The 27,231-nt window shown below is 40.8% G+C and overlaps 2 protein-coding genes across 2 annotated transcripts in view; one reads left to right on the top strand and one right to left on the bottom strand.

The window, feature by feature from the left end:
* Positions 1 to 27,231, bottom strand: part of wnt5b (wingless-type MMTV integration site family, member 5b) — a 75,803-nt gene that overhangs the window by 27,475 nt on the left and 21,097 nt on the right. The gene's annotated exons all lie outside the window — the stretch shown is intronic.
* fbxl14b (F-box and leucine-rich repeat protein 14b) lies at positions 565 to 4,085 on the top strand. The gene has a single exon (XM_079622526.1). The coding sequence runs from the start codon at positions 1,032 to 1,034 to the stop codon at positions 2,232 to 2,234; it is 1,203 nt and encodes a 400-aa protein (XP_079478652.1). The 5' UTR covers positions 565 to 1,031; the 3' UTR covers positions 2,235 to 4,085.

Genomic DNA, 27,231 nt, shown 5'->3' with positions numbered 1-27,231 from the left:
CACACACACACACACACACACACACACACACACACACACACACACACACACACACACACACACACACACACACACACACACACACACACACACACACACACACAGTTAGTATAAACGCTCTTAATATAAACAGTGTTATTTGCACACAGAGAAATTCACTTTAAAAAAGCTTCACTTTACTCTAATAATTAATCAAATTGAAATAACAACTTAAAAAATACCACCATCTGACACGGAAGCTGAAGGGTTAAGAGTAAAGTGAACTGAATTGTAAGAAGTTGGTTTCCAGGGGAACTATTCTTACTGTTCCAGCTGAGTTGGGCTGGACCACTTTGCTTTCAAAAAGGGGTGCATTAAACACAAACAACACGAGTTTCTTTGATAACAGTTTAGAGAAAAACAGAACACGGAGTAGGATAACAACTACAACTATATGCGGGGTCGCTTTATAAGTTTGAGAATCTTTTTAAACAATTTGCTCTGTTTTAGCAGGTCTAAATATGCGCGACTCCCCCGCAGCCGCTCTGTGCTGGCGGCCCTGCCAAGTCAGTTTGAAAAGATCAGACAAAGGCAGCAGGAAGCCCCTCGGCTTGGCAATGAGTGCGAGCGGAGCAGAAACGCGAAACGAAACCTCACTCTTTTATCTGATAGCGGACTGAATTTATTTTCTCCCGAGGTTTGTGGCAGTTTTAGACATCTTTTGAAAATGTACGACCGTCTGGATCCCCGGGTCGAGCGAAGACTATTATCAAAGCGCCAAACGGGCAGCAGCGCTGTCTGACCGCGCGTTCGCTGTCGGTCTGAATCGGATCAAGCGTCTTTTGGGAGGCATTTTTGCATTTGAATCCTTCCTACGCCACTGAAAGGATCGCTCAGGACGGAGAGTTGTCGATTTACCCAGTTAAATGTGAAAAGAAAAGCTTGAGGAGCTTTCTAAAAGCCTTTTCCCCCCTCCTAAGGGGACTACGAGACGCGACGGTGACCGTTGGTGGGGGTTTGCCGCCGTTTGTTTTCTTGAGCGCGCGTGGAAGATGGAGACGCACATCTCGTGTCTCTTCCCGGAGATTTTAGCCATGATTTTCAGCTACTTGGACGTCAGGGACAAAGGCAGGGTGGCTCAAGTGTGTACGGCGTGGAGGGACGCGTCCTACCACAAGTCCGTGTGGAGGGGGGTGGAAGCCAAGCTGCATCTGAGGCGGGCGAACCCGTCCCTGTTCCCCAGCCTCCAGGCGCGAGGCATCAGGCGGGTGCAGATCCTTAGCCTGCGGCGCAGCCTCAGCTACGTGATCCAGGGGATGCCCAACATCGAGAGCTTGAATCTGAGCGGCTGCTATAACTTAACGGATAACGGCCTGGGGCACGCGTTCGTGCAGGAGATCCCATCCCTGAGGGTGCTCAACCTGAGCCTTTGCAAGCAGATCACGGATTCCAGTTTGGGCAGAATAGCGCAGTATCTGAAAAACTTGGAGGTGTTGGAACTGGGCGGCTGCAGTAATATCACAAACACGGGCTTGTTGCTCATTGCGTGGGGTTTGCACAGACTCAAAAGTCTTAATCTGAGGAGCTGCCGGCATGTGTCGGACGTGGGCATCGGGCACTTGGCCGGTATGACCCGGAGCGCGGCGGAGGGCTGCCTCAGCCTGGAATATCTGACCTTGCAGGACTGCCAAAAGTTGACGGACTTGTCCCTCAAGCATATATCAAAAGGTCTGACTAAGCTCAAAGTGCTCAACCTGAGTTTCTGCGGGGGCATCTCGGACGCTGGCATGATCCACCTCTCTCACATGACGAGCCTGTGGAGCCTTAATCTGCGTTCGTGCGACAACATCAGCGACACGGGCATCATGCACCTCGCCATGGGCACGTTGAGACTCTCCGGACTCGACGTGTCATTTTGCGACAAGATAGGCGACCAGAGTCTGGCTTATATCGCGCAGGGCCTGTACCAGCTCAAGTCTCTGTCGCTGTGCTCGTGCCACATCAGTGACGATGGCATCAACAGGATGGTGCGCCAAATGCACGAGCTGAGGACGCTGAACATCGGTCAGTGCGTGCGGATTACAGACAAAGGACTGGAGCTGATCGCAGACCACTTGACGCAACTGACCGGCATCGATCTGTATGGATGTACGAAAATCACTAAGAGGGGACTGGAGAGGATCACGCAGCTCCCCTGCCTTAAAGTTTTGAACCTGGGCCTTTGGCAGATGACTGAAAGTGAGAAAGTGAGGTGAAACTTGGGGGGTTTCTGGAGAGAGAGAGAGAGAGAGAGGGAGAGGGAAGTTGGGCGGGAGGGGGATGGGTGGATTTCAATAGAGCAAAGTACATAAAAGAGGCTTAAAATGCTGAATGTGATACATGTGTCAGTTATTGCTATTAACACACACAAAAAGTTGTTTTTTCCCTAACAAATCGCAATATTAAACCTCCCCCCCCCCCCAAGTATCGCGATATTTTGGCTACCTCGTTAGATGTTACATTATATTGTTACTCTTAACAAGAATGAAAATTTGTGCCTAAGAAAAACAATTCCCTCCCCCTGTATCTCGTCTTTGGCTTAAGGAAAGCAAAAAAAAAGACAGGATTGATTCAGACTACCTTTTTTATTTCCCTTATTCTAGCCAACAAAAAGCAAAGGGTTTCAAAACAAGTCTATGATTAGGTAGTTGATATCAAATTTCAAGCATTTTTCAAGTGTCCTGTGATTTGACAGTTCACCTTAAAATATTTGGATTCGTAACTTTTTGTGAGAGACTTACAGCAGTCTTTGTACTTAATTTTAAAATGTATGCATCATCACACCACAGGATCATTTAAAATTAATTGGATTGAAAATGAGAAACAAATAGTTAGGCTACCAGTCCCAGGACCCAAAATACGCATTTTCCATTATTGACACAAATTATAAACTCAAATCTCGATGATTAATAAAGAAAAAAAGTTAATGGACATATGTAAACTGCCCTTATGCAAAGACAGACAAAAATACTGGGTTTGTACACTAAAGCTTTTATATTTCCAAACGCTTTTAGTTTTTGCTCAATTTTACAGGCCTGAAAGCCTTTAATTCCTGCTTTGAATAAGAGGTTGCCTCTGCTGATGTATTTATGCTTATGTAAGCAGATATTAATTAATGGCTGTGATTCAGAGCGTTGTACTTCAAATTGAAGTGAATTTTTGTCCCTGAAAAAGAAAAAAACCCTGTTTGCAATTCACTGACACCTTGTTTGCCTCTTCACACAGGGCTGACACAGGGAACATCGTGTTATAAAACAATCTGTCTGTTTTAAATACATTAATATTCAACTTTACATATAAAAGACATGGTCGCGACGAGGGTAACACGCAAAATGCATGTCAGGCCTATATATGTACCATGATGTATCGACCTGCAACATGTATTGAGTCCTGCTGAGAAGCTACTGTGTCCTAATGTACTGTAAATGTATTTGTAAAAAGAATCCCAAATTAAAATGTTTTATATTCTTACAGTAAAAACATTAAAGTTGATATTTATATAAATAAAAGAGCCACTTGGAATTTCGTTATGAGTTTGGTATAATTCATGCATTCTTATGTGCCCGTTTGATGCTTTAGATGTCATAATGTTTAGGCAGTATCACGGATAATTTTGCTATGATAGGGTTAGGGGTTTATTTGATTCATTGCCAATGTAGTGGATTTGAGAAATGAGTGTTTTTAGAGGGCGATGGAACGGAAGTGAGATTTGTGTGTTAAGGGCATGCATGTTTGTTACATTATTTATGAAGCGCAACAAAATGGATGCTTCCCTTAATTGTGCTAGTGAGGGTGTTAAAACTGCAATGCTGCCTTTATTACAATCGAGTCCGGTCCTCCAGTCCAATATTATACGTGTTGTAGTAAAAGCATCTGATATTAATTTAGTGACTATAACGCTGGATATTTTTCACCCACCGACCAAAATATTATAAATCCTGTTCTCAACAGTTGCCATTGTTTCCCTAAGTTAAGAAGCCAGGTCTAGGATTTTTTTCTTCTTCTTGCTCAGTCACGCATACCAGATCTGAGAGACGGGGTTTGTCCCACGGGAGTCTTCCCCCCCCCCCCCTAAAAAAAAAAAAAAAAACTCAGCCCACCCCCTTTCCTCAAACAGACACTTTTAAACATTCCTCACCATCATTCAAAGCATTTAAGCTTTAGTCTTTGCTCCCCTCCACCGTCCGGAGGGGTGGAGGATTTAAACGGGGGCGCTTGATGAGAGAGCGAGAGAATTTAAGCCCTTCTGAAGGTTACCGCCATCTCTTTTACTAACTTTGCTGAGTTCATAGATTTTTTTTTCTTTCCCTGCAGCTACATTTTTTTCCTCGCATTTTTACAACTGGAAATGTTTGTCAGACATTTTGATGTCTTGCTCGCATAGATCTTAAAGTTATAAAAACTACACTTTTGTATGATTTTGCTGAACCGAGCCAGCATTGCAGAAAAACAGGCTACACATGCATGTGAGAATAAAATAAATTCTTAAAATAAAATAAAAACACAGCTCATTTTTACTGCTGGGAATTTTAACAAAGCACTTGGAACATTAGCAGCAACCTGTATAGCTCTCCCAGCGCCTGTGGTGGAAGGTGTTTCTGGGTTACAGTGAGACGCTTTGAAGTTTCAGAAGGTCCCAGAGAGGTGGGGGTGGAGGGTATTTTGCTCTTGTCTAAAGTTCCAGGCATTTTAGAAAGCTCATGTGATAAGCTCAGACAGCCTAAATCAAGCACAGATCAAAACATTTAAAGTCACTTATTGTTTCATTTCAAAATCACAATGGAAATATGATTTGGTTGCAGTCGGTGTTAGAGGAAAGGTGGTTGAAAGCTGTGTCTGCCACATCGCTGGAAAACGGACAGGAATTTGTGAGTCACTGTTTGACTTTGCTCTGAGTGTGCGGTGCAAGAGCCCTGTCTGACTTCAGGAGACCGGCACCGGATAGCAAACATGGCACACGAGAGGTGCTTTAGTTTTGCATCTCTGTGTGTGGCATTCCTGTTTATCCGTTCAGAACAACTGGATAAGGCCAAATGCAAATGTGAGCGAAGAGAACAATCTGTTGCTTTATTCTGCACAGGATAAAATACTTCAGATTGAAGTTTCTCTCCATGTATGATTAGATATAAGCAACAGAAAACATTTTTACTTACCGTACTTTAAAAGGAACGTTCTGGGTTCAGTACAAGTTTAGCTCAAATAATAGTTTATACATTTATTAAAGCTCTTATATTTCAAATTTGGGTCACACTTTATATTAGCCATTGTGTTTTTACATTAAAAAATATTGTTAGATACAAATTAACAAATGTGTTCAGAAATTAATCTCAGCTGTAATTACATGCAGGTATCTTTTAAAATATAGGCTAAGTACAATTTAAAAACATGCATGTTCACAATAAGTGCATTGTAGTAAAGGATTATTTAAATGTTAGTACATTACATACACTTAATATAAAGTGGGACCAACATTTGTGTATCATTTGAGCTGTAAAGCTGTTTAAATACATTTTACAGTTGGTTTATGATTTGTGGCATTGCAATTATAATGGCAATGAAGGTATAAAACTGTATATAACTTCACAACAAAATCATGTTGAAGTGCATATTGTTTGTCTTTTGCTATGATATTGAAACAATATTTTAACATTGCATTGACCCCATTTACCTCCATGCAAACATTTCAGCTTTTTTAAGATGAGGAACAACATTATTCCAGAAATACTATTGATTGAGCTTAATTTGTACTGAAATTGCTTCATTTAATTTTGAAACAGGATTTATAAAGCAGAACGGCAGAGTCACGTGTTGGTGGTTAACCAGGTTTTTCTGTGGCTGCCGAGTCCGCTGGCGAATTCTGATGCAAAAGTTTGTGACTCACGGGTTTGGGTTTAAAAAAGAGTGGAATTAACTCTGTGGTGAAAGTGCGTATGATGGCTAACTGTCTCACATGGCTGTCAGGTTTTAGTCACAGCTCTCATTAAAACTAATCCACAGCGGTCTTTTCACACAGCGGGCTGGATGATGGCCATATGGCATTTTTACAAGCAGACAACTGGTTTACTGCACATACTATGTGTCAAAAGCTTTTTTTGAAGAAGCCAGATGAAAAGGTAGGTTTGTGAGTGAAGGTGATTCTTGTGTGTGTGTGTGTAGCGTCTAAGCTTGCTCTGGTTTGTTGTTGCCAGCTCTCCCCCAGTGAGGTTGTGACAGAGTTTGACTGGTGTCATGTGACCTTGCTGGAAGTGTGAGTACAGAGGGGCCTGAGCCAGGAGACCCAATCTGTCGCCCTCTCGCCCCACCCTTCACACACATGCAGAGATGGAATCAAATTTGCAAAGATGACCCTTATAGGTGCAAAATCCACAGACACGGTCCAAATTCTAGAAAAAAATGTGAAAAATGAAGGAAAACTATGTCTTTGTGCATGTCTCAGTCTTGTTAGGGAGTGTTTGGAGGCCTCAGACACGCACACACAACACACACACAAAAACTCACTATCTTAGACTATTTTTCTCTCTCTTTGGCATTTCTTTTCTCTGAACAGAATGGGACTCAGGCTTGTGTTGCACCAGTTTTCCCCTTTGTTCTGATTGTATTAGGTGACGGGTCCACATGTTCTGGATCGTATCTGCTTTCATATGCAGTGAAATGCAGCGTGCATGAAAGAAACTTGAGTGCGAGACTGAAAACCACACCACACAACAAAAAACGATATGGGGGAAAAAAGACAACCAGTGATTGGAAGCTTTGTTGCGTCTAAACCACCCATTTTAGCGTTAATCCTTGACCTCAAACTGTCAGGCGCACCTTTTGACAGTCAAGAATATAAGTTCTGACTGAATAGCTGCTATAAAATGTAAAAAAATAAAATAAATGTAGTTGTCAGAACTTGAAAAACTTAGCTGACGCAACTTAATAATTGTAGTTCTTCAAAACTTAAAAAATTAAGTTATCTTTAACTCAAAAATTCTGTGCAGTCGGTTGCCTTGAAAATTTGAGTTGAACTAACTTTTTCTTTTTTACAGTGCCTGTAAAAAAATATATTCATGATTTGTTATCACAAATTTTTATCATCAATAACTTTTTATCTTTTCAACTTCAATAACTAATGTGTGAAGATAACATATTTTGAGTTTCTGTTTATTAAACCATAACTCAAATTTTTAATTACAACAAACTCAAAATTTTACGGCAACAAGGTAACTTGCTTTTTTAAGTTAAACCAAAATTTTTTTTTTACAGTGTGCTGATTGATCAGTACGTGCTAAAATACACATTCTAGTAAAAGCTAAGATGACAAAAACCTTTTCACTGCACAGCATGAGATAGAGAGGAAGGTAAAACAGGAAGAGATGCTTGGGAAACAGGAAGGTAAAAGGGAAGAGATGCTTGCGAACATACAAAATTGGGTAAGACATGAAAATGTTTTATTTCTTAGCCTCTTTGATTTCCTTTGGCTTGGCTCTATAATTTAAAGGGTAGGCGATTTGTTTCAGAAACTTTTTTTGTTATGCGGGTTGAATGTGTCTTCACATCCTGTTCACACCGCAAGTCTTAATGCTCAATTCGGATTTTTTGCTCAGATCTGATTTTTTTGTTTGGCTGTTCACATTACCTTTTAAAATGTGGCCTATATCAGATTCCAGTGTGAACGGTTTGCGGTTTCGAACTGACCCGTATGAGCAAAAGAACAATAACAATGACATCAGACGTAGCACGCTAGCAGTTGGAGAGTTTATGGAGTAAGTGAGCATTTTGGCTTTTATTTCAAAATGTTTGTGTAATGCCAGCCGTAACATTAATGAGCAGGTGCTAAGGAGGAGAAGAATGAAGAGAAAGAGAGCAAAATTGGCAATATTTTTGGCCTTTTGCGGGGGTATGGCTGCAAATTCACTACAGAGGTGTGGATGCGGAGACGAAGCCGTTTTGACGTAAAAGTCGCATCAAATCCGCCTTGGTTGTTCACACTGCGGCCACATTGAAAAAAATCAGACCTAGGTCTGATTCAGGACCACATATAGAAGTGGTCTAAATCTGATTTGAAAAAAATCAGATCTGGGCAAGATTTGAGTGTTCACACTACTTCTGAAGAAGTCTGACCTGGTCACTTTCGGATTTGGGCCACTTTTGCCTGCAGTCTGAACGGGGTCTAAGTTAAGTGGTCTGTATTTATATGTATCGCCTGTGAAAGGTGTAGGACCATCAATTTTTGCATTCGGTCTGAATGTACGATCTCCTACCTGCCTGTCAACTTATTTTCATTCCTCCACGCACCCTGCTCACGCAGACATCACAGCGCGTTTCATGCTATGCAGAGTTAGACAGACGTCAGTCACCGAACACCGCAACCACCTTTTAGTTCCTCCTGAACCAAAACAACAAGCTTGTGCTGCGTTCACACCATAACTACCGTAATTTGGAAGAGATGGAAACCCGTGACGTTATACTCGGAGTGGTTCGTGAATTTATGCTCAGAGCGGTGTCGAATTTATGCTTTTCTATGTCAACACTATCAACGCCGAAATAAGTCTGCAGCAGTCAGGTGGCAAAGTCAGCACTCTTTAAGTTGTTTACGTTCATTATTATTGTAATGTTATGTTCTTTGAGACATGAGGTAGTTTAACGCAGTCTCTTGTCTCGTGACCTTTGCAGGCTCTGCTGTGTACGTTCATGTGTTTTGGAAGCGTGGCTTTGGGGACGCGCTGAAAGGAGGGTGGGATCTCATCCTTTTAAGCTAACTTGCTATTTCTAGCCGCTACGAAAATTGCCTACCCTACCTTTAAAAGGTAAAAGCTGATAGACGAGTACATGTGTGTGTGTGTGTGTGTGTGTGTCCGGGCTACAGGCCGACTGCACAGGAGGAGATTTGTTACTCAAGAGTGTGGGTGGTAGAGAGGGCGTGAGTGTTGTGTGTGGGGCTCTGAATCCACTCAAAGAGGGAAGCGATGGGAAGAGAGAGAGAGGGGGAGAGTGCTAAAAGGAAGAAAGTGGATGAGAGATGGATGACGGGGGGACGCACACTACTGTAGCTAAAACCTCTTCACAGAAATACAGCAGCCTCTGCCCGTCACATCTGTCGAGACCCCACACAGCCAGCTGAGCTGCTCTCCACAGGAGGATATATTTTTAAAACCACTGTGGCATTTGGAATTATCTAAGAGGTTCATCCATAATGTTTTGGTAAGGTAGACACTTTTTCAAGCACTACATATACAAAAAGCACTGTAGGTCTGATGGGTTTGTAAATCCAGTGGAATTTGTAGCTTGCCAGATGTTTTTTTTTCAGAGTGAAGTCGGATCAAAGTTATTGGTTGAAATGGAATAAAGATGTATCCTGAGCAAGGTAGAAAAAAACCCACATGCTGCCAACAAGACCAGAAAATCTGGATTAGATAAATCTAGTAGATCCAACATGGCACTATAGCCATCACAAAAAACTTGACTTTACCGCCATACCACAGATTGATGACATGCATTAAGTGAATGACAGAAACAAACGTCATTGTGGCATTTAAAAGAATGAATGGGATCTTTATTTGAAAGATACACATTTTTAAGGATGTCTCATTCCAAAAATGAAAATTTTGCTCCGTGTACTTCAAAATCACTCCACAAACAATTTCTTCTGAAGCCATAAGATTAAAATTATGAACTGAACTGAACTATGAATATCACTCAACATGACGTTACTCAACATGACGTTACTCAACATGACGTTACTCAAAACTCAAAATGACGACACTTCAAATTTGTGTCAATAATTTCTTTCAAAAATGCCGATACTAGCCTAACTTCTGTTACAATTCAATGTTTGTCAAACATTCAGATCTTGAAAGCAAGGAATATTCTGGAAGAATGTCACGTTCAAAGTGGAATGTGTTGAGCAGCACATTTCTCTCTCTCTCTCTCTCTCTCTCTCTCTCTCTCTCTCTCTCTCTCTCTCTCTCTCTCTCTCTCTCTCTCTCTCTCTCTCTCTCTCTCTCTCTCTCTCTCTCTCTCTCTCTCTCTCTCTCTCTCTCTCTCGGGTATTGCGTGGCTCTGTCAGAGATGTAGAAAAGGCAGTGTTACACAACAGGAAGTGAAGCATGTCTCGGGAGCTTTAAAGACAAATAGACCGGTTTGATCAAGTTTAGTGTCGGGCTCTCTTGAGTCCACCTCTCAATACCAGCTCAAGTGCACAAACAGGAGAGTGCAGGGGAGAAGGAACAAAAGGATCTATCTATCTATCTATCTATCTATCTATCTATCTATCTATCTATCTATCTATCTATCTATCTATCTATCTATCTATCTATCTATCTATCTATCTATCTATCTATCTATCTATCTATCTATCTATCTATCTATCTATCTATCTGAGCCTGAGCACAAGAACAGCAGTAAAACTGTTACTAATATGGACAACAGACTTCAAGTGGTGGTAAAAGTATAACTAAAAACAGGATGCCGTATAGATGAGTGAGTCATATTAAGATCTTGCTTTAGCAGTTAGCTGTTTATTAACGTCGCACACCCACAGGGCTACATGCTCCAGGCCCACTAGCACAACGAGTACGTTTCAACTAGTGTCAGCAAAAAGCGAGCAACCATTGTTTCAGCTTTTCACAAGAACAGATTGGACTGCTGACAGGAAGTGTCTGGAGCAGTTAAAGGTGGGTATTCACAGAATTAAAAATAAAATGTTGTAATGTTGTAATCTTAAAGGGACAGTTCACCACAGTATCAGACTTTTAATTTTCTTGCACTTTCTTTAACAGCTGACAACGATAACTTTTTGACTGAAGGTGTATTAACTTCCTCCCTCACAACTGAACACTCAAGAGAAGACACTCGCCATGTGAAGTCATAATGACAAAGCAAAATTACCGTATTTCAAGATGATTGTTATGAGGGACTTAAAGTAGAAAAGAGATCAGAAGCGGTACTTCTGTTCCTAAAATAAATGCTTTACAAGATGATTATATTGCTTTTGGCCATTTGGGCCGAGCTAAAAAGCTGTGGGTGCAATGAAACCAAACATATTGGGCAAAACAGAGCTCATTTTTCCATCCCATTTCCTCTCTTTTTTTTGTCCTTCCTTTTTCCTGACGAAACCTTCTCACTCAGTACCGACCATCCATCACTTTTCTCTCAACCCACTGTAAATGCCATGCTCTCTCTCTCTCTCTCTCTCTCTCTCTGAGATTTAGAGGCTCTGAGTGTGACATGGAGAAGCTCAGCTTGTGTCTGCCTCGAGGCAGTGGTCCGACTCAGCCGGGGAAATTTATAAAGTGTCTGACGTTATCTCCATGCGGTATGCAGAGCATTCGTTCTCTCCCTTCTCCTCTCTCTCTTCCCTCGTTCTGTGTCCACTCTCTCTCTCTCTCTATCTCACCAAATCTTCAACCGTTTTACATTACTGTCATCTCTACCCTGTTCTCTAACACTGTAACCACCTACATTCTTCCTCTAGTGTTTCTTGCACTCCCCACTTGCTTTTACGTATTTAAAGGGGTAGTTCACTAAAAATGTGAATTCTGTCATGTGCGCAACCCAACAAAAGAAGACATTTAGAAGATTGCATGTAAAAGTGCATCCAGAAACAATGAAAGCAAACGGACAAGGATACTGTCAAGCTCTGAATAGGACAAAAAGCAAAAGAGGACTTTTTTTTTAAATCAGCGATGCCGTAGAAGAACCATTTTGGGTAGTGTCATTGTTCAGCTGAAGTCAGTTCAGTGTTGATTCAGTTACATTGTAAAGATCATCAATTATTAAAGGGGTCATGAACTGAGAAAAAAATTTTTCCTTGAGGTTTTGATCATCATATTATACGAATATCCTTAAAGTTTCAGAACTGAAAACATCCTTGTTAGTCCAACATCAGCTGTTATTGTTACCAGGCCCAGCGAGCGGTTTGAAACGGCGTGAGTGTGAGTTAATGTTGACAGCTTTTTACTTTTCTCACACACACACTTTTCATGAAACTCATGTACCTGCATATATCGTACTCATAAAACCCACATGTATGCCAAGCTAATGTCCTGTTTGCTGTGCATCTGCAACTTTTTCCATCTGTTCTTCCTCCCCCCCCCTTCCTGTTTCTCTCTCTTTCTCTCTCTCTGAGCCGAGGCTGGATGCTGGGAAACTGTGGATAGTGTTTTACTTTTGTGCTGCCACTTCTCTCACTCTCTTTTTTTTGCTTTGTCACTGAACACGACATGTCCTGTCACATGGTTCATTCACTCCGACAGTCACAGGGCCGGAGAGTGCTCTCTCTCCCCCCACATTTCAATCTCCCTCTTCCTCCCTCTTATTTCAGCCCAGGGTCTATTCTGAGGCAGGAATTGGAAACTCAGTCTTGTGCTGATGTTTATCAGCCCATTCCAGGCCCTGCATTGCATTTCTATCTGAGAGTGTATCAGAGCCCCTGATTTTAGATAGGTATGATTAATGTTGTTACATACTCCATGGCATTACGCGGGAAGGCGAGAGGAGGATATACACAGCCGATACTTTTCATTATAATCTTTTCGTTTTGCTCCACAAGAGATCTCCACATCTGAGTGGCTACATAGAAAACAACACAAATTTGTAAATATGCACAGCCATATTTATGAATCTGTAAGGGTGTTTGGATGGATGGAGTCTGAGATGAAGCCAGAGAAGCACTCTAGAGGAAACAAGGAGAGAAAAAAAGGTTGCTCTAGACTGACCCTATTAGGGAACCAATGTTAATACATTTCAGCAACATCTACCTGCTCGTGTTACTACAGCGATGACACAAGACTTCAATTAAACCCAGGCCAGGCGGGGGATTCACACACCGGCCCCTCGACAACTCTCTGCCTTGATTTCTCTTCCTACATTTGAGTCGCTCTAAAGCTAAAGGTATTCGGACCACTTAAAAAACACAATGCATTTTTGCCATCAAGTTCCACCTCATTCAGGTTTTGAACAACTTAAATAGGTAAATAATAACAGAATTTTCATTTTTGGGTGAACCATCTCTTTAAGTTTAAGCTTTTACTACCATTTATATTTTATTTTTTAAATATTTATATCTGAATTTTTATTTTATACTATTTATAACTATGAAAATGATTTAAATGTGTTTTTTTTGTGTGTTAAAAATAAGAAAACTGGAAACATGTTATTATGGAAATAAAATGGGTTGTGAATTACATTTTTGTGTATGAACTAATACACACAAAGAGTTCCTCCATAAATGTAACCAAACACAGTATCTCCTGGCGTCCCATTCTCTTTGTACCTTGTTTCTTGTCTTATGTCTCTCTAAAACGGATTTGTCTCTCAGGATTAGAGCTGACATGATTGCAGATTTTGTTGCAGATGTGTTTTGTTTATGAGCGTTAAGTGATTCTGAAAAGGCCTTGCCACTTCACTGCTCCCCATTTCCGACTCCTGCAATATTCTGCCCGCTGATATGCTTTACAGACTTTTGGAGAGACGGACAGGGACTTTCAGACAGAGCAGAATTTTTAATAAGTGGAAATCTCCTGCACCAGAAGGAGGAAAAATATATATATCACGGTTTGAGGGAAGAAAAAAAAAATCATATGGGACAAACCCCAGTGTGTCTGGCTTTAATTCAAAGCATACAGGCGGCAGAGGACCCTGTGCTTTTTCTCCTTCAAATCATCTTATCCATATTTAAAGGATAAGACCTGAGTGCAATAAGTGAAAGCAGCTTTGCATACGAGATCACAGCCAATTAAACTGACAGTTTCTCATTCAAGGAGGCGAGGGTGTGTGTGTGTGTGTGTGTGTGTGTGTGTGTGTGTGAGAGAGAGAGAGAGAGTCAAGTCAGGAATTTCTCAAAAGTTGCCTCAGACAAAAGAATGAACAAAAACGGCTCCCGTACCATAATATATGACCTGTCCGGAAAACCAGGGGAAGTAGAAAGAGGGAGAACAAGAGAGGGAAAGAGAACTAAGAAAATAAAGTAAACAATGCGGGTATATAGTTGTTGTATTCAAGCATGCAAACGCAATAGCTTAGTTACAAAACCTATGAACTGCGTCACTGCCTACATAGGCAGCACCCTAACTGATCTGTAACTGTACATAGGCAACAACTTTGTATGCTATAAATGCTCTGCAACGCATACAAAATATTGTGTAAAATAATGTATTTTTACTATCTATATAAAATAGCATCCATTCCTGGAAGGATATGTCTGAAGAGAAACCTTTTATTTGTCAAATATTTGAAGACAAGTTACCAGCCTTTTGGAGAGACTTCCAGACTTTCAAGATGCCACACTTATGAGTTCTTTAAGAGGACATCTTATTGTTTTTTTTTTACATTTTTAACTTTCTTTAGTGTGTAATGTTGCTGTTTGAGCATGAAAAACATCTGCAAATTCACTCCAAAGGGATTTTCTTTATCAGAGCGCACTGTTTCTGAACTCCCTGAAACGCCTCCATTGTAGTCTTGAGTTTTCTTTTGGGTACAAAAACGTCACAATATTACACATTAAATAATTTCCGCCCAAGGCATATTCCCCATAGGTATAGGTTGAGTTGCGTTGTTGAAACTCGTGGTTCTGGTAAGTGCCTTGACATTTCCCTAACATGCATTTGACCAATCACAGCACACTGGTACAGTTGACCAATCAGAGCACACTGTGCTTTTCTGAAGGAGGGGACAGAAGACTGGGAACAATGCTGCAACAATGTAAAATATGTGAAAAATAATTAGTTTTTGAACATTTAAGACCCCAAAAACATAATCAAGACTTTGTAAAAGGGCATTATGGCCTCTTTAAAATGCTGCTTCCCAATAAATTAAATTCTCCAACTTTGTATAACTAAAATGAAACTGTTCTCTCCCAGAACAGCTCATGACCGATAAGGTCATTCTGAACAATGGCACATATTTACAGAGACACAGCAGAGAGAAAATATGAGGGGGAAAAAGACTAAATAAATGAAATAACAATCTTGTGACTGTCAGGCACTGGAGGCGGGCCAGCAACCGGAGCAGAGGAGGCGGCTCAGATACGGAGAGAGAGAGAGAGAGAGAGAGAGAGAGAGAGAGAGAGAGAGAGAGAGAGAGAGAGAGAGAGATGGGGGTGGAGCCAGTGACAGAGACTGTGAAAGAGAGGGAGAGAGCCAGGGGGAAAAGAACAAACCGATAGATACTGAGACAGGAGAACAAAGGACAACAGTGTGGGTATTTTTGTCATTGAGAAGAAAAAAAAGCATGAATATTAGGTAGTATGATCGCTGAAAGGGAGAGAGAAAAAGTTAGGAGGACAATACAGACAGGAATACAATACAATACAATACAAAAAAAAAAAACGAGAGAGCAGATTGTTGGAGATGTACACTTCTTTTGAGAGAGTGTGGGTGTTTCTTAAAGCACATTTAGGTCTCGGTTGATTTTTATTGCAACAGATTTTAGCTTTTTTCTTTTTGTTATATGGAGGTCGCATTCATGGAAACTTTATCCAATGATTTCTTTTATATATTTTTAAAATTACATTTGAATATATTTTTCAATCTTAAACTATGGAAAATTATTCCAAAAATAAATAAATATATAACATAACTATGATAATCTAAACAAAGAGTGAAATAGGAAAACCATTTAAATCTTTATTAAAAATCAGTTTCTTTTCTTTCTTTTTTGTTCAAGATGACTTGACAAAAAACAGCAATTTCAACAATGCCTCTGATAAAGTTTTTTCAAAGGTAAGTTGGTTACCAAGGATACAACCTTGGTTAAAAAAAAAAAAAAAAAAAAAACCCTGCGTTTTTAGCTGCGTATATTTAGGAAACAAAAAATATCCCTATTTTAACATAAAATGAAAAAATTCTCACTGGCACCAATGTCCACTGACAAATTAATTAATTAAACAAATGTGAAAAAGCATGTTTTTTTTCTTTTCTAAGTCTACAGGGCCAAATGTGCCTACAATTGAAGAAACTTGTGTGTGTGTGTGTGTGTGTGTGTGTGTGTGTGTGTGTGTGTGTGTGTGTGTGTGTGTGTGTGTGTGTGTGTGTGTGTATGTGTGTGTGTAAGAGAGAGAGAGAATAAGAGGAAGGGGCGAGAGATTGAGAGAGTTTGTGTGAGGTATGAGTGTGATGGTGATAGAGCTTTAAGTTCTTTGTGTGAGTGTGTGTGTGTGTGTGTGTATGTGTGTGCTGGTCAATGCACAGCAGTGCAGCAGCTCTCAGCCGCCCAGCAGGAAAAATCCCATCATTCTCTGCATACCGCACAAATTCCAGCTCGGCTTTCACCTCCTGGCCCCACTCCTCCACCCTTCCCTCCCTCCCTCGCTCCCTCCCTCCACCACCTCGCCTCGGCCCGCTCTTACAGACGGAGACTCGGCTGAACTCTCTCAGTCCTCTTGTCTTCTCTTAGCCTCACCTTTGACTGCAGACCCCTCTGCTCAGCTCTATTTATGCCATAACAATATAACCACAATAAAAGTGCTGGATGCCATGCTTCTTAAAATGTTTTCAAACCAAAATAACAGTTCGCCGAGTCTTAAACTTTGCCCAAAATCTACAATGAAAAATCAGACATGGGGTGTTTCCTCTGAGGGGGCAAGGGAGGCAAAAAATAATCCGTATTATACAAAAAAAAAAAACACAAATATTACAAAATGTGACGTTAAATAGTATATAAATCGCTCGCTTTTCTAAAGTAACTGGCCTTGCCTAACAGGTCTTGCCTCCCCTAAGCCCATTGACTTTTAACAGACCCCCTAAAGCCTGCGGTGGGTTTCAGTGGGGGGTAATTGAGAATGAATGGGGGAAAGTTATTGATTGGATTGTGAAATAAATCCCACCTCTTGTTTTTGTGTGTGTTTGCGAATCGGTCTGAATGAAAAAAATTATGCCGTTAATGGAAGGACTAATTAAAAAGTAAGTAAACAACTCAGTGATATATCACTGCTCTATATCACGTCAAAATCAAACTTGAAATGGCCTGAAAACATGATGATTGTGTGTTTTTTTTTGTGGGCAATCAGCTTTATATTGTTTGTCAAATTCTATACGATTTGTCTAAAACACTTTTTATATCTAAGGAATTTAAGGAGACAAATTTGCTACATAACCATAAACTCCATTAAGTCTCTTTTTTCCTCCTGGTGGATAATTATTTACTGTGATAGGCCTACATGCTGGTGTTCACCCACTCAGCAAATGAAAAAACTCAATGTAGAGGACATTCATTACGCTTCAATGCTCATTATTATATCACCATAATCAAATTGGCTGTCTGCCAGTACAATTCTGATACAATCCATGTGCTGTCAACACATCATCAAGGGTATTCACGGAGTCACTTTACACCATATTGAGATGGGAATTACACTATTCTAATCATTATCAACTTATTTTTGCATACAGGCTCATCCTGGGCGACTTGAAAAGCCCTGGTGCTTCAGCCTTGATAAAACTTGCATAAAAGCATGAAAGACTCTTTCATGTCTCCGACTGCATTACGCAGCGCTTTGGACCTGATGAAATACAGAAAATGTCAGAGTCGTCGAGTTCATTATGACCTGACTTTGAAAATAAGACTCTTGACTTTGGTTCGGACTGCAACTGCTGTACGACCAGACGGAGAAATCACACAGTGACTGAGACCGCTAGTGGAAGTGCTTCTTTTTTCCATTCTTATTCTTTACAAATAGTGTTTAAGGGCATAACAATTAAAAAGAACAAGATAAAAGAACCAAAAAAACAAACAAAAAAAACATTATCAAGTTAACAATGTTCAGAAAGCACTTCTATTTTAATTATTAAAAGCATACAAATTCTAAAGAAAATAAAAAAATTCAAATTTCCCATTAAACTGTTTTTATTGTGCATTGCTGACTTTCAAATAATATTTAAAAGCATTAAAATAAATTCAGTTCAAATTAAAAATGTATTTCTATATTTAATTTTAAACATTCATTTAGACTTTAAACATAATGTGCTCAAGCTTTTGGACCCCTTTGAATTTAAGGATTTCTGGATTTCTCCAGATCATATACACACATAATGTCCTCGTCTTCTTTTAAATCTAGCTTTCTGGAGTGGATTGCGAGTGAATACTCTCTCAGAAGAGGAAGAGAGGAGAGCCGAGGGGAAAACAGAGCTCTTGTTTTGCCTTTTTCTCTCTCAGGGCCTCCCAAGATGCCACTCAGGGAGAAGCTATTAATCATTGACAGGCCCCTGTGGCTGTGGCTGTGTGTGTGTGTGTGTGTGTGTGTGTGTGTGTGCGCGCGAGGGCCCGTATGGACTCAGCACAGGCAGGACATTGAGAGTAGATGGCTAAAGCCAAGCTGCGCATAGAAACATTAGCAGCATTCTCCACGCCCACTGTAAAGCCCTCTCTAAGACCTGGGAGTCTGTCCCTACAGCAGGTGAAAAAACTCCCCACCGCCCCACAAAGAGAGAGAGAAAGCTCAACGGTGGCATGCATACACACACACACACACACACATACGCAAACACACAGCTGAAAACTGATCTCCCACAGGATATGCTTACAGCCCTGGCTGCTGCCTCTCTCACAGACTGCCAACAATGTTACACCCAGGAGAGGGTATGTGTGAGAGAGAGAAAAAAAAGAGTCGGAGAGAGAGAGAGAGAGAGAGAGAGAGAGAGAGAGAGAGAGAGAGAGAGAGAGAGAGAGAGAGAAAATTATACACAGGGTGAGGGGGGAAAACTAGAAGGAGAGAACGAGGGCAGAAAAAGGCCAAAAGAGAAAACAAGGGGGTGTCTATGGGGACAAAAAACACAATGGAAACTGAAGATGGAGGGAGTGTGGAAAAGAAAGCGCGAGGAACAGACGGAGGCGGGCAGCTAGCATGAAAACCGGTCTCGGAGTAATGTAGCTTTAATCTGGTATTTCCTTTTTGCAGAGCGAGGGATATTCCTGGGGAAGGGTGGGAGAATAACACACACTCGACTCGAGACCAGGCTGTGCTGCCCTGGCTGCTCACTGAGCCTTAACAAGAGCCATATCTATGTGCACCTCAGACCTGTATCACACACACCTCACACACACCTACACACACACACACACACGAGCCATATCTAGCCTGTGCACCTCGGACCTGTATCACACACACCTCACACACACCTACACACACACACACACACACACGAGCCATATCTAGCCTGTGCACCTCAGACCTGTATCACACACACCTCACACACACCTACACACACACACACACACACACACACGAGCCATATCTACCCTGTGCACCTCAGACCTGTATCACACCTACACACACCTACACACACACACACACACACACACACACACACACACACACACACACACACACACACACACACATACACACACACACACACACACACACACACACACACACACCAGTTAAGAATTGTAAAGGGGCCTTTATAACCTCTGGCCCAGTAACAAGATTGCACATGAGAGAAGGACTGTATAATCTGAATCCATGTATGCCATTTTACATGCCTTCATATTAACCGTGTGTATATATCTAGGGTAGTGAATTCTTCCATTTGTGCTGTCTGCTTATTATACACAGATTTCAATGAAACGTGTAACCCACTGCTGAATATTAATCTTCTTAGCAGTAGATTATCACTGGACAAGCGTTATGAACAGAGGCTCATTTCAGATGTTTTTTAATCTTTAATTAGAATATCCCGTTTTGAGACAATTAATACATAATAGTCTACATATTTCATAATCTGCCAGTCAAGCCTAAAGAAGCCTTAAGTGTAATTAGACTGATCTAGTCTACAAACTGATCAGACAATGAGAGTTTTGAGGGAATGAATTAAAAACTTCTCTGAGAAAGTTTCAGGAGGTAACACTATTTTACACTGTCCTTATTATTACATATGATATGTTACATTTACTTACTGTAGTAATAACAGTAAATTATGCATAATTACATGCAACTAACCCTAAAGCACTCCTTATTCCAAACCGTAACCCTATAGAAAGTACATTTTGTTACTTAAGGGTATAATAATTACACTGTAACAAGGACACCTTAAAATAAAGTGTAACCTTTCAGGATGCTAAAATTATGGTATCTCCGGTAATAGTGTGTGTGTGTGTGTGTGTGTGTGTGTGTGTGTGTGTGTGTGTGTGTGTGTGATGAAATTCAAGGGATGAACTGGTCAAAAGGGCCTAGTTGTAAAGTTAGATCAAATGATTAGCTAAATGTATTAAACAGCGCCAGGGTCTCATCTGTGTCTATGGATCTTTTGATTGAATCCTATGCTTGGATACAGTTTGGCAGTAGTTAGTTACTACATTTCTATAGTGATCTATTCAGTTAAATGCTGCTGTTTATCACTATATTTTCAATCCTGTCATGTAAATTGGAGTGTATTCAAGTTTTTTTTTTTTTTTTTAGTCTAAATGTAGCTATTTGTTCACATTAATATTGTCACTTTAATTTAGATTGAAGAAAATGGTCATCAAATAGTTAATGCTCCTATATTGCCCCTAACCATACAGTGTACAGTATAAGTTTGGGGTCAGTAAATTGTTTTCATGTTTTTGTAAGTCTTATGCTCACTAAGGCTGCATTTATTTGATCAAAATTATGCTAACACATATTTTAAAATGTAGTTAATTCCTGTGATGGCAAAGCTAAATTTTCAAAAGCCGTTACTTCAGTCTTCAGTGTCACATGATTCTTCAGAAATGTAGTTCTCAAGTAACATTTCTTTATTAATAATAATGTTGAAAGCAGTTGTGCCGCTTAATGAATAGTCCCTAAACCTAACCCTCCCTATAAGTTATCCCTGAAATCCGAGGGAAATGAGTGGTGAATAACACTGATGTAGAAGCAACTAACGCTGTTTGTAAGCCTAACTTGACAAACTCTAAACTTGGTTGATTGGAATGTTGTTTCAGGATCAACAAAGATAATGATCCAGGAACATGTTGCACTTGTGAAATCAGGTTCTGCTAGCAGATCTAGTTCGCCAAGACCAAACTTATGTACCATTTACATTAATAAAATATTTGATAAACTATCCAGAGAGTTGTCATGACTGAATCATTTATGTGGTCCATGATATATTTTTTTCAGGATTCTTCAATGAATAAAAACGGCAATTTTTTACAGCACTTTTGTAACAGTATGAATGTATTTACTGTCACTTTTGATCAAGTTTAATGCATCCCTCTGTGAATAAGAATAAAAAAATAACAATCTTACAGACCCCAAAACATTTCAACGGAGTGTAGATAACGACATTTTCAAAACCCAACTCTGTTTAAATCAAGGTTACACACAAACGAACGAGCGCACATGTGTTTCCTAGCATTTTATTGCAAGCGCAGCTGAAATCTGCACACATGCACACACAACTACCCCAGCTGTTCGGCCGGTTTTTGGCCTTTCCTGTGAAGGCGGAGTATTCATGCACAAGACACAATGGGCTGTAATGAGTCCAGACACCAACCACACTATAACTCCAGGTGAAGATATTAAAAAGTGCACGGGGTTAGCGGACCAATACAAATAAAATGACAACGTATTTCATCTTTTGCATTTCTTTTTTCACCTCAAATCCTCCCTCTCTCTCTCTCTCTCTCTCTGGTTCACTCCAGGGTTTACTGGTGCAGTGTGGCTGTCAGCGGTGCCTTACATACTGTTTGAAACAGGGTGCTGCACCGTCTCAGGGGATTATCATGGCATAGCGGCACAACATAAAAGATGCTGGCTAATAAAACTGTGTGCATGAGAGAGAGAGAGAGAGAGAGAGAGAGGGGGGGAGAAACAAAAAGAAAAGCTTGTTCAATATGGATCAGAGTGTCTTCCACCCTCCCCCTTCCCTCCACTCCTCCTTTATCCCTCTCCATCACTCTCCCTGGTCCATCACCTGCCGCGGTTGGTCCTGAGGCAGCAGGCGGGCGGGCAGCTGGCCAAACAGGGAAAGGCACGGCTGGTCTGGTCCGCGCTGGGCCTGGCTGGGCTCAGACCCTGTCCATGGCCTTCTGAGGCAGGGAGCCGCTGGCTAGAGCCGCTTTCATCCTCCCAGCAGAATTAATCACCAAAGCCTTCAAGCTGCCAACCAGCAGAGGAGACTGTCAGCCAAGAGGGGTTCTGGCACCAGCCCAGGCTTCTATCCCTGCAGGGGCCTTCTATCAGATCAAAGACTGCCACCATCAAGTCCCCCCCTCCCTCATACACCTCTTTTTTGTTGATGTGGCAGTGGAGATGTAGATGATTCTGGAGATTTTATGAGAAAAAAGATAGCTGGCTTGATGAGGACGTAGATACGTGTAATTAGATTCTGAATGTCTAATGAGGGATGTGCCGTTCCTTTCAGAGCTTGGGGAAGATGCTGAGCACCTGCTCAAAGCAAAAAAAAAAAAAAATCACTCCATCCACTAGCACCTCCGCCAAGGCACATCCCCATGACAACCACGGTCCAATGAGACGGCTGCCACACGGGTCACACAAGCCTCCCACTGCACTGGACAATACGTCTGAGAGGAAATGCTCTCGCTCTGGCCTGTGAGATACAGCTCTGTTCATCAGGTTGTGAAAAATGGTTTGTGCGCAGTGGTTTGCTACGGTGTTGGCCAAAATGCCATAGTTACTGGAGTTGCTACAACTATGAAGTTGTAATAAAATAAAACGGAATTGCCTTTTTCAATCTTTACGACATAAGAAGTGAGTTGTAGTAACAATAACCATGGTAATTATGGATCTGGTAGGCCTAGTATTATACCGGTTACAATTCTGCTTGCCATGGTATTTTTTCTAAGGACAAATTCGGAACAATCACACTGATAAATTAGGCACTTTTAGGGATGCACAACATATTTGTACCATATTGGTTATCGGCCGATATTAGAGATTTCTTTCGAATTTATCTGCATCCATATTGGATATTTAAAGTAAAATACACCCAAAAATAAAAAAAAATTGTCATCATTTACTCACCCTCATGTTGTTCCAACACTGTATGACTTATTGTGGAACAGAAAAGGAAGATATTTTGAAACCAAATAGTTTTGGTTCCCTTTGACTTCAATTGTACAGAAAAAATAAATAAAAAATACAATGGAAGTCAATGGGAATCCATCCATCCATCCATCCATCCATCCATCCATCCATCCATCCATCCATCCATCCATCCATCCATCCATCCATCCATCCATCCATCCATCCATCCCTATAGAGATAGATCCATCTCTATCTATCTATCTATCTATCTATCTATCTATCTATCTATCTATCTATCTATCTATCTATCTATCTATCTATCTATCTATCTATCTATCTATCTATCTATCTATCTATCTATCTATCTATCTATCTATCTATCTATCTATCTATCTATCTATCTATCTATCTATCTATCTCTTTCACTCGGGGGAGCCTGAGGAATCATTTGCTTCTCTCCACTCTGCAGGGTTTTAATTGATTAGCAGCTGGCACAAGATCAGATAAACATGTAGATTTGGCATCTAGGCTGGGGACTGTTGCTCATCCGCATTAAGAGCGTACACACACACACACACACACACACACACAGACACAGTATTTTGTCAGTGTGTTGTGCTTCAGTGGCACAAGGAGCTAGCGTTAGGTGTCTGCAGGGACTCCACCCCGCTGAAGGCAGTCGACGTCGTGGCTACTTATAGCCATGCCATAAATCAAGCTGTCAGTCTCAGTCACGCTTGCTGGCACACTCATGTTCCAGAGAGGTCCTCTCCACACGCCCTGTGCTAAACTTTCTCTCCGAGACACTGTGAGAGCTCAGCGTGCCGTGACCTGAGTTGAAGTCACCACAGAATATGTTGCAGGAATAAAAACAAGAACTGAGAGGCGGCTCAACATGTCGCTGCATATTCAGAAGGGTGTCTTGATTCTTAACATAAACGCTCTTGTCCTGGGGAAAAGTTTGCTTCATTAGTGGAGTTTGGAAGGTTATCTGTGCTCTGGTTGATATGGTCTAAATGAAAAGTGACTCAAATAAATGGTTCTATTTTTTTGTGAATTTTGAGATGCTAGTGTGCATTTAAATTCAGCAATTTTATCTTTTACTAAAATTGTATAATTTGGTAAAACATTATAAAGTCAGTTTTATTATATTGTCTATCAGCCCCTTTCTGTAGATGTTCTCCAGAGCTGCTTTATAGATTAATTAAACTCTTTCCATAATTTATTAAATTGACATAGTTATTGAACCAAACTTAATCCACACCGAACTGATTTCCCCTGAATAATGAATGTTCATATTATTGTCTTTTTCGAGCTGCTTTACAGCAGAATTGAAGTCTATTTGCATCATTGAATCATTATTTTCCTGTTTATCACCATGAAGCTGCTTCGAAACAATCTGTATTGTATAAAGCATTACGAAAAGTGACTTGACTACTGGCTTTGGCCATAAACAAAAAACAAACAAACAAAATGATATCGATCAGGTCGACCGCAGTTAGCATATTAGCATACAGATGTGCTACATCTGGATATATATTTATTGGTGAATTATGGGAGATATATCCCTTTAAATCATCCAAATCTCTGTGATCAATCAAAATCCATCATAGCTGGCATATTTCTGCAATGTTATAGGAAAGATAGAAATGCGTGTTTAGCACTTCAGGCCACTCGGGGATCGGACTGCTGGTTCCCTGCCGAAAGAAGCTCCAGGTCAGGGGAGAACCAGGTGCTAATGAGCCACGGCTCAGGGCCAGCTCCAGGGGCCGCAAGGCTTTAAAACTAAACAGAGAGAGGCACAGAGACATTAGAAGTAAAGTAACGCAGCATTGTGGGTCAGACGGCACCTGTTGTCCACCTGACCCCACACGGCTGCTGCGCACACGTCCTCATTCCCAGCAATCCCTCCATGACCAATGTCACAGCCTCCGTGGAGTCTGCCGATTTCACGCTGAGGGGAGGTTGGGGCAGGCAGGACACTTGTCTGTCCCGCAGCCTACGCACTGTCATCAGCCCCCTGTGGCTTGAAGCATATGGGAAAAGCTTGTGGTAAAACAGAACAGATCCGCTCCGGACACTGGAGTGACATGCTGGGGCTTTATGATGGATGCCCAGGGCAGATAAGGGAAAGCGGTCTGGCTTGGCACAAACAAATGGATATAAAACGTTTGAACGTGTAAACGGGGTCCAACAATGTTTTGTGATATGGTCACATAAACCATATCAGATGTAAATGCTAATGCATCCTGTAGCAGACAACAGTGACGGACCTACTTAATACACAATACCACTGGCATCAGTTTTAGACTGGGCACGAAAATCTGGTACATATAACACATGTATACATAAACATACCAATGTGCAAAAATTCACAGAATATCTTCCGTTTATACGATTTAAATAATGAAAACGCAGTGTGTTGAAAGTATATTGGAAGGCAACAGTGTGTTAACTTAAGAGTTTTTTCCCCGTTGTTGTGCTTAAATAACATGCAGTAAAACGCTGACATAATACGTGATGTATGTAGCCACAAAATGACAGACCCTGCTTTTGAAATCTGATCACACATGGCCACAGGAGACACATTTGAGAAGCATGTCGCTACGAGGTGTAAACAGCAATGTCTTGGCTGAACCCGAGATGGATGTTAATACCAGTGTCAACATAGCCAAAAACATGTGACCCGTATAATATCTCAGATCAAGTGAACCTACTTGATTTAGGTTTGCAAAACATAAGACAAGCTGACACAAAAAGTTTTTTCCAGACGGATGGATTGCGCTTGTGTCTTTTGCAGCGTCTCGTGCATGATACTGTGTTTTAAAATGTCTTGCTCAAGTTAATTACTAAATAATGGCCTGGTTTCATAGACAATGCTTAAGCTTAGCCTGTCCCAGACTAAAACGCATGTTTGAGATATCTTAACTGAAAGTAACTTAAAATATGTCAGATCTATTTGGTCTCAGGATGCACACCAGTAATGTATTTTTTCTAAGGCACGTTTATAAAAGCTAAATGTCCTAACTGAACTAACTCTGGCTTAATCTAAGCCCTGTCTGTGAAACCAGGCCAATTAGTAATGACATAGGCTATTCAAATAATCTAACTCTAAATTAAAACGCAAAAAAAAAAAACCCTCCCTCAATAACTTACGTTGGACATTGGGGAGCCTTTGATTAAAAACCACTGGACTAAAGAAATTACATGACATTTTAAAAATACAAATGACTAATTTAGTTTTTTTTTGTACTTTTAAACTGCATGCAATTGTACTTCATGTGTCTCTGGTAGGTGACCGTCTTTTCAAAGGCTTTGACCTTTAGCTGTGTGTGTTCTTCGATGCCTCAGACCCTTCTGCCGAGGAAAAATGCTGGACATGAGCAAAAAACTGTGTGATTCTCTCTTTCTCTCTGTCTCACGTAAGCCCTCCCTTGTGTTTTTCCAGCCGAGCTCTTTCTGTGAAAAACAATTAGACTAAAACTGCTCAATACCCAAGGTCCTCCGAACGCTTCTTTTTAAATAGAGCCGTCAAGGTGACTTTTCTCCAAACACCCACTGCTTCTGTTTTTCTCTCTCTTCTCCTCCTCCTCCTCTCTCTCTCCCTCGCTCTGTCTTTCACACACACTCATCGCTTTTCTCTCACGCTGTTATTTCCCACTGAGAAGACTATGTCCGATCAGAGCACCTTTTTCTGACAGAACACGCTGCAAACGCAGTAACTGTGAACAGTGTGTGTCGTCCCTGTGAGAACAAACCCATGATTCCCTAAAGTGTGTTGGGCACAGACAGCAGGGAAGCCACACACACACACACACACACACACACACACACACACACACACACACACACACACACACACACACACACACACACACACACACACACACACACACACACACACACACACACACACACACACACACACACACACACACACACACACACACACACACACACACACACACACACACACACACACACACACACACAACTGTCATTGCATTTGATGACAAAATACCAAAGCAAGTGGCATACTGTTTTACTCGAACAATTTTTTTCTGATTTTTAACAAACTGATGTCAAGGTGATGAAGAATTTTTTTTTGTAAATTTTGTATGCCCAATTTTGTTTAACTTAGAATTGTAATTTTGTTACACATTTCTTTTGTAATTCTTTATTTTATAATAAAGTGTTACCATGTTTTGCTTGAAAACTGTGCTTGAGCTATCTGTCATTAAAATAAATGCTACTTGAGATACTTTATTAAATGCAAGGACATT

This window comes from Phoxinus phoxinus (genome assembly GCF_949152265.1).
Source record: "Phoxinus phoxinus genome assembly, chromosome: 9".
Taxonomy (NCBI): Eukaryota; Metazoa; Chordata; class Actinopteri; order Cypriniformes; family Leuciscidae; genus Phoxinus; species Phoxinus phoxinus.
Note: the sequence above shows the minus strand (reverse complement) of the source record. Positions and strands in the feature narration are given on the sequence as shown.